General features: G+C 38.4%; 1 protein-coding gene across 1 annotated transcript; it reads right to left on the minus strand.

The window, feature by feature from the left end:
• Positions 1 to 1,137: 1,137 nt before the first annotated feature.
• Positions 1,138 to 5,001, minus strand: LOC103939162 (DEAD-box ATP-dependent RNA helicase 38). The gene is made up of 8 exons (XM_009349220.3): positions 4,696 to 5,001; positions 4,259 to 4,552; positions 3,816 to 4,043; positions 3,376 to 3,441; positions 2,584 to 2,988; positions 2,372 to 2,501; positions 1,726 to 1,811; positions 1,138 to 1,461 (listed from the first exon to the last, which is right to left on the minus strand). The coding sequence occupies exons 1-8, from the start codon at positions 4,984 to 4,986 to the stop codon at positions 1,405 to 1,407; spliced, it is 1,557 nt and encodes a 518-aa protein (XP_009347495.2). The 5' UTR covers positions 4,987 to 5,001; the 3' UTR covers positions 1,138 to 1,404.
• Between the last annotated feature and the right edge of the window lie 4,142 nt (positions 5,002 to 9,143).

The following is a 9,143-nucleotide window of genomic DNA, read 5'->3' on the forward strand; positions in this document are numbered from 1 at the left end:
CATTGGTAATTGAGACTAAGAATGGTACTAGGCACATCAAAGATGTGATGCTAGTTCCAAGAGTAGATGAGAACTTGTTGAGTGTTGACAAATGATTCAACATGGTTATTTTCTGCTTTTTGGAGATGACAGGGTTGCAATATCTGAAGACATAGAACTTGAGTATCATGTGACTACTGTGAAAATGAGTGGAAATAGATGTTTTCCTCTCATTATAAAGGCTATGAGTCCAACAGCATTGAAGGTTACAATTGAATAAGATGTTTGGGAATGGCACAAGATGTTTGATCATTTGAATTTCCAAAGTTTGCAGATTCTAGCAGATGAGGAAATGGTGCATAGCTTAACTGAACTAAGAAAATCAAATGTAGTTTGTGAAGGATGTGTAGCAGGAAAGCAACATAGAGAGGCATTTAGTAGAGAAGTGACAGAGGTGAAGAGTACACTTTATTGGAGTTTCAAAACTTTTGTGAGGATTTGGGACTTGAAAGACAACACTGTGGCTTATTCTCCTCAACAAATGGTGATGCAGAGAGGAAGAATAGGACCATAGTTGAAAATGGCTAAGGATATGCGACATGACAAAATACGGGGGTTGTGGCAACACTTCGAGTTGATAATACGGGCAATGGCAACATTTCTGTGAGGTTTTGCATGAGAATGTGGTGATGAACTTGATCCGGGACACCAAGACGGTAATGGAGATCAGCGCTTGTAAGGATTTTTCGGACATGGTATCGAGTAACTCGGATAGAGTGTGTTACGATGCCAAGAACGTGGAATCGCACACGTGTTGATGGCCATTGAGACACTGTTGATCACAGATGAGGTGTTTGAGAGCGAGGAGGTTGCGACAAGGCATAAGCATGGAGGGCTGGTGAAGTCAGTGAAAGAGGCGGGAGGGTAGGCATTCATGTCTTTTGCAAAGCCTGTGTCTAGTATGGTGCTGGCTGAGACTGGCATTGCGGCAATATTAAGGTTTCCAATGCCAAACCTAGACGACAAGGTTTTGTAACATACGAGCTTTCATTGATATCGAGTTTCTTCATTACTTCATTTTGATATGTAGAGATCGATCGAAAATTTTGGCGTTTCATTGACGACGAAACTCCACTAGAAACGTATCAAACAAATTGGTTCAAGCACCAAACTCACCAAATGATTTATCACAATCACTTCATACAAACATGGCACAAACTAACAAGAATGAGAGAATATTTTGCAATGAAATAATAGTGAATTTACAGACACTATAAAACGAACCCATCAAGCATCTCCGGAGGTCCAGAAAGAAAATCAAATAAATAACAAAATTCTTCGTAAGATATGCTCTCCGCTACAACGCTTTTGCCTCTTTCCTTTTCCCAAAACTGGTGGTTCTAATTCCTGCGTAGGCCCATTACATTACAGTAAGCCAGCTGCTTTCAGAGCGCCTTCGAAAGCTTCTTCGGTGTTTTCAACCTGTAAATGAAGGGGCAAGAAAATCAATAAGATAATGCGAAAATTATCACATTTATATAGTTTATGGTTTATCTCCAATAATGTATTGAGACCACAACGTCAAGGTTCGGTACAGAAAGAACAGACTAGAAAGGTTTGAACTTTTTTGTCAAAATATCGAGAGCCACGACTCAGTTTTCCATGAGCATTTCAATGTTAAAGTAGGATGAGGTGCTTGCATCTTCAAATCAAAAACTAAAGTATGATGCGGCGCAAGATTGTTACCTCTGTTACTGGAGAGTTAAAATACTGCTCAATCTTTGACATGGTCGATTCATCCCAATCACCGCAAATCAAGTTAAACACGGCCCCTGCACAATAACTTATACACACCCTTAGACAACCTTTTCATTTCAGCTCCAAATCGACATAGCACTGTAATATCTGTATACTAGCTCAATTAATATAGGGTAATAGCTATGTTTTTTTCCTTCTCTTCATTGAAGCATGATGAAGCGAACGGGATGGACTGGATAGGGGTAGCTCTTCTAAAGAAATTCTGGGGACCACTAGTGTTTTGTAGAAGTGTTGCATAAAGCTTTCTAAAGCCAGTAAAGTAATGTAAGGCATAGGATTGAAACTAATGCTTCAGAACATGACCTGTACCGGTATTGTAACTCTACACAGCCAAATCTGGCCCAAGTAGCACATAAACCAAACCGATCCATAAAATAGCTATTATGAATCTGCTTAAATGTGCGGATGTACAGCATACATGATCCCAGCACATTTCAAGGGAAAATGTACTTGAAAAAAATCTGGCCCAAGTAGCACATAAACCAAACTGACAACTATATTAGTACATGGAAAGAGCCAAAATATATATGGGGAAAAATCACACCAAAAGAAAGATTTCAGAACGAGAACTTACCCTTGCGACCAAAACGTCCCGCCCTTCCAATTCTATGCAAGTACACCTCATAATCAGGTTCGGGAGGATCACGTGTCCTGGGGCCCTCTCTATATTTGATTGGAAGGTCATAATTGACAACACAATTAATCTACAAAAAAGGTATCAAGTCAGCATGTAACTCTTGTAAGGCATGTAAAGGGGGGAAAAGAATAGAGGGAAAGTGAGGGCACCTGCTGTTGATCAAATCCTCGAGCGAGTAGATCAGTTGATATAAGAACTTGGGTTAAACCATCTTTGAACTCCTTGACTATTTTGTCTCTATCTTCAGCATTGAGGGCACCTTGAATAGTAGTAACTGCATAACCATCTTGTACAAGTTGCTGATGTAACATTCTTGCACTATTTTTTGTCCGTACAAATATAATTCTCTGCCCCAATTTCTCTCCCAGTTCAAATATTTTACTTTTGATGACGTCAATCTTTGCCAATTCATCAGGACAGTACACCTTGTACTGCTTTACAGCCTCCAAAGATAGCTCTTCTTTCTTTACAAAGAGTTGGTTACCACCACCTTTGATCACTTTTGAAACAAAGTTCGTGACTTTTTCATTAAATGTAGCAGAAAACAAAAGCACCTGAAGCAAATGTTACATAAGAAGGCAGTCAATCCCACTCCATACAAATAATTATATTTTAAGGTAATATTCTACAAAGTACAGACATAAACCAATAATTTAATCACCCAAACATTCAAACAGTGGTAAATTCAGCCACTACAACCATTCTTTTGTTTCTAATACCACTAACGTTTATCATCAATACTAAAGAGATCCAACCACAACATTAACAGTCCTGACGTAGTTGAATAAAATGAGAACTAGTTCCAAAAATTGTTTCATAACCTCAAAAAAAAAAAAAAAAAAACATAACGTTACTGGACGAAATCATGGAAGGAAACATACAGAAACAATGACATACGTTAAATCTTGGTGCAATACAAATTTAAACATTATTCAACGTACCTGGCAGTGAGAGCTATATCTCTTTATGTCATTCATTATCCTCAAAGAATCATCTTTAAAGCCATCCTGCAGAAAAACATTTTGCAAACAAGATCAACAATGCATGCTAAAAAAGAATAAATCTTTGCATATCCCAAGACAACATAATGCCCTAGATTGTACAACAGCACTTAATGCTCGAAGAGAAACACAGTGAGGGATGCTCAGAGGACTCATGCTCAACCAATTTTGACTCTTAAAATCCCACTCTGTTCATATCACATCAGCCAATCAAAAAACGACCTTTGGTCTATATCATCCCTGAGGCTCATTTTGTTTCTTATCAAATAATTATGTTGACATTCTTTCAACATTTAATCCCATACAATGAACAACAACAACAGCAAAGAATCCAAGGTGAGAACTTTTAAAATTCCTCATATATACAAGCACACAATTACCTCAGCAAGCATGTGATCAGCCTCGTCGAAAACAAGAATCTTGACACGGCTCACACCGATTTTTTTCGTCGACATTAATCTCTTAATCGTACCAGGAGTTCCAATCACAATTTGTGCCGATACTGGTGGCCTGGATTGCGCCGACGTAGAACTTGTCCTATCTGTTGGGATAGCACACTCTGCAGTTATCCCCGTATACTTCCCCATCTTCTGAAGAACCTCGAGATTCTGCCGCATTCAATTAACAACATCAAATCTCATGCTCTCAAAAGCTTAGTTTTATTAAATTTCTACACACACGGACACGGACGCACACAAAAAACGACATCTTCAAAGTAAACTTTCATATTATTTACCCAATATTTTGCATTCAAATTAATAAAACAAAAAAAAAAAACAAAAACAAAATGGAGCAAGAATCAAAGCAAAGAACGAAACTTGACCTGAATGGCCAACTCTCTGGTGGGGCAAATGCAGAGCGCCTGAGGAGCTTTGATATTGGGATCGATACGGCTGAGCATCCCAAGCACGAAACAAGTGGTTTTGCCCGAACCATTATGCGCCTGAGCAATAAGATCTTTGTAGGGCGGGGTCAAAATCATTGGCAAAGTGATTGCCTGGATTTTGCTCGGCTTTTTGAATTGCATCTCAACATACAAGCCCTTCAGTACATCCGGCGACAGATTCAGATCCTCGAAACTACTCGCCGACGTGTACGGCGTGTCACTGGCCGTAACCTAAGTCAAATTCAATCCCCAATTATGAATAAAATCAACAAATAATCTTAGCCCTACTAAATTTGCGTCAAAAACCCTAATTGACACTAAGAATTGAAGATTTCAAATATATATATACAGAGAGAGAGAAAGGGAGATCTTACGGCACTGATATTAGAGTCTTCGGGGTCGTCGAGGAACTTGTTCTCGGTAATCTTCAATTCGGCAAGGTTTACCTCCGGGTCCGAATTAGACGGCGCCGGAGCGTCGTCTTTCTTCTCGGGCTCCTCCGGAGGGTCGTCCTCTTCGTCGGCCCATCGTTTTGTCTCCGGCTTCCCAGGCTTCTCCGCCGGCCGAGGAGCGGTGGTAGGAGCCTCGGGAGAGGACTTATTTCCTGATGGCGCCGCGGGTTCTACGGTCGATGTGACAGAGGCGGGGGCGGCGGTCTCAGCCATTTCGTGAGATTACAGAGAGATCTTATGGATCGGTCGAGTCGAGAGAGAGAAAGTTGGAGGCATGTGTTCCACTCCGCGAGGTTTATAGAGGTGTCGGGTTTAATCGGGGGACTAGCTTAGCTTAGCTTAACAGTGACGCACTGAGTGGACTAGCTTAATAGTAACGCGGTATAATTTCTACAAAATTAATTTCTTATAGTAAATTCTGTAACCAAAAATAATTAAAATAAAGAGTTAATTATTTTCTTAAAGTTTCATAGTTTTCAACGTTTGTTACATAAGTTTTTTCATCTTAGACTCATATCTCATGCCACCAAGGCCGGTCTAAACATTTTAAAGGCCTTGGGCAAAAATAAAAATGGGGCCCACAAACCTACAATACACACAAAAAAAAGAAAATTATGTTTTTCATGTGATTTTTTTCTAAGGTATTTGAATTTTCAATCATTTGAATAAGTATTTTTCTTTGTAGGATAATAAGTTCGTCATATATAGAAAAACAAAGTTACATTGTAAAAGTGATCATAAAGAAAAGAAGATTGTCATATGGTAAAAATACTAGTCTATCAAGCAATACTTGACGTCTAAAGTGTCTAAGCACGAGACTTTAACAATGCAATTTTCTGAGCAAAAACCTTGTAGATTTGGTAGAAGTGAAAGTTCAAATATTTGCAACTGCGTGAAAGTGAGCTCATTTTCTGAATAATCTTTGTGCTTGCCAAATTAAATTGGTAAAGACACATACATTATTTTGTTGAAAGTTAAATTTGAATTGGAATGGATATAAAAAATATGCGCCTCTAGTTAACCTTCTGAATGAATTAACCAAATTTTAATAATTATAATCAAAGGTAAAAAAAATTAACAATCAAACGAAAATTGATGAAAAATAGAAAGAAAATGGCGTAAGATTGATTCAAACCGGGGACCTCATAATTACCAAAACAGAGCGGCACCAGCGCCTCTAGTTAACCCTCTTACTTCTGGCGCCTCTAGTTAACCCTCTTATAGAAGTAACCAAGTTTTGACATTAAGTATATAAAAGAAATTCACAATCAAACAAAAATAAGTAAAAAAAGAAAGAAAAAGGGACTGATAACAGTTCGAACTAGGGATGGGCAAAATACCCATGGGTTTGGGTAACCGCAGTTACCCACATATTTAAAGTTCACATTACGGTTATGGGTAACCGTTTAAACGAACAAACGGTTATGGGTATAACTGTTTATCTGTGAAATTTAAATGGGCGGTTATGGGTATTATCTATGGTTATAACCAGGTATCCATCGGTTATGGGTATTACCGGCGGTTATAACGGGCATCCATTTACCCATTTAATTTAATATATGTAAAATTTTGGAGCTTTGAATTTTCCATGGTTATAACGATTATAACAGGTATCCATTTACAAAATAATCGTTGCGCACATGATTATTGTGTTTTTGGACTAATGAAATGAATTGGTTTATGGTTTTCTTAAATCATGTTTCAATTGCCATTGATGCTATTAGGAACAGAGAATGAAATGGTTATTGTGTGTTTACGAATCATGTTTCAACTTCTGAAAATGCTTATAAGGGAGTACTAACCAATCTTCCAAAGCTTGGAGGTGGCGGTTATAGTGGTTATCCATTGAAATATTTTGGAGCTTTGAATCATCTAATATTCAAGATAATAACTACTTTCTATTTTTAGAAACTTTACTTTGTAATCATATGGATTATAATTAAAGACTTGCTTGGGTGTAGCAAAAAAATATTGTTCGTAAACTATTATTTCAATTATTGGAATTGTATGAGGACTTAAATGATTAAAATAGGGAAATGCATGCTCAAATATACCTATAACGGTGTTTAATTGTCAGAAAACGAAAATTATGACAAATTTTTCTTTTGTGATTTTCAAGTTGTTAAAAAAAACAAAAAAACATGTAGACGGATGAAAAAAGGGGTAAATGGGTAAAAAAAAAAAAAAAAAAAAAAAGATAAACAAGTTCAAAAACAAGTAAATGGTTATGGTTAAATGGGTAAACGGTTATGGTTGAATGGGTACACGGTTATGGGTATGGTTAACCGTTTATAAACGGTTATGGATATGGGTATAACCATTTATGCAATTACCTAATAGGTAAACGGTTATACGGGTATAAACATAAACGGTTATGGGTAAATAACCGCAGTTACCCGCCCGTCATAACTGTTGCCCATCCCTAGTTCGAACATGGGCCCTCATTGGTATTGAGGAATAACGGAACCAACACCTCTAGCTGACCTACTTGATGAATTAACCAATTTTTTTTTTAATTTAGACGCTTACAGAAACATATATGAATACACTACCCTAATAATTTTGATGCCCCAATTTTTTGAGGCTGTGGACGGTCGCCCTACTGGCACTAGGCCAAGGCCGACCCTGCATGCCACACCTCAATTTGACATACGTTCAAGATCGACGTGCGACGATAGACTTTAGGGAGATGCCAGGAAATACAACTAAGAAGTAGAACTAAAATTAACAATATTCACAACATCTGTACAAGGAAAAGTATAGTAGAGCTAGGCACAGGTCAGGCCCAAAATGAGAGGGATCGAACTGGACCGGTTTAAAAATAAAACGGGGCGGGGCGGATCAGGTAATAGAAATTTGAAAACAGGATCCAGACCTAATACGGCTCGTTTCAAATGGGCCGGTTCCTACGGGTCCATGGGTCTATTTTGGTTTTTTTTTTTTTTCTTTCAGAATAGAACCGATCTGACTGAGCTTTAAAATTAGATGGGTTTCATATCCAAAACCTAATCTCTCTTAAAAAAAATAATCTAACAATCATGATGGTTAAAGAAAATAATAGATCTAGAGAGAGGGGTTCGTGGTTAATTTAGGTGGAGATGTAATGTAGTACAATAAATTTAGTACTGATTTGTGTACTATGGTATTGATCAAAATTTGAATGACCCCAGAAAGCATTTGGCATAAAACAATTCACAAAAAACCCAGAAAGTGTTGCTTTGGACCAATCAACCGTGGAAATGTCCCATAGAAAGTATTTTGCATAAAACCCAGAAAGAGTTTTGCATCTACAAAATCCTATAGAGAAGCAATTCCCACCCAGGCAGAAAAGCAAACCTAAATTCCAGTCGAGTTGAGAGGCGCTAAGGGAAGGAGTTGACTACGAGCCACCAACAAGCAATTCCCACTCACGACGACAACGAACGGTGGATGGTGTGTGAATTATGGAGAGAGAGATCGAGAAATTGAGAGAGACCTGTGTGAATTATGATTTGTGATATGTGTGGAAAATGGGCATGGACGGTGGAGATTTACTTAATAAAAAGTTGGAGTCTTGATACGGTATAGGCATGGGACCCGTGTCCTCAAATATTTGGACCCGCCCCTAACCCGCCTCAACCCATGGGTCCAGGACCCGTTTGCCCACCCCTAAAGTATAAGGGTAACCTAACACTTCAAGCTTTCTGACCTCTAAATGCTACCCTAAAACTCCTCGTATCAACTAAAACCTGCACAATCGCCCCCTACACCGTGCGAATGGCGCACCAGGCAAACAACATCCGGATAAGCCCCAAAACTCATATGAGTGACAATAATTCGACATATGTGATAATATTAAGAATAATCCATCAATCACAATTTATAAACATCATTCGTAAAATCATATTCAAATCACATAAATCCCGAAGGAGTCACATAGTCATCCATCGGCCTTTTTAATACTAATGTTTACAACCCATAACTTATATAATACACCCAAATGCAGGGTTAGAGAGACACAGTTTGGCCGAAGCCTACAATTTCAAGTATCACAAATCAATGAAGTCAATGAATGCGATTTGGAACCACTCAACAAAATCCAATAATATCGGGTGTCAGACCATTCAACAGAACCAAAATACAAAGCGGGATTTCAAACCACTCAACAAAATCGCAGAGTATAAGGGATTCTGGACCACTCAACGAAATCTGAGTGGATACGATTTTGGACCATTCAACGGAATCGTGAAATACAAGGGATTTCGAACAACTCAACAAAATCCAAAACAGAATATGATTCTGGAACACTCAACGAAATCTAGACGGAGCAGGGAACTGGACCATTCAACGGAACCCCAACAGAACCCATCTCCGGACCACTTAATGGAACC

This window comes from the organism of the source record quoted next, unplaced genomic scaffold (genome assembly GCF_019419815.1).
Source record: "Pyrus x bretschneideri cultivar Hongxiangsu unplaced genomic scaffold, Pyrus_bretschneideri_v1 Contig30, whole genome shotgun sequence".
Classification (NCBI taxonomy): domain Eukaryota; kingdom Viridiplantae; phylum Streptophyta; class Magnoliopsida; order Rosales; family Rosaceae; genus Pyrus; species Pyrus x bretschneideri.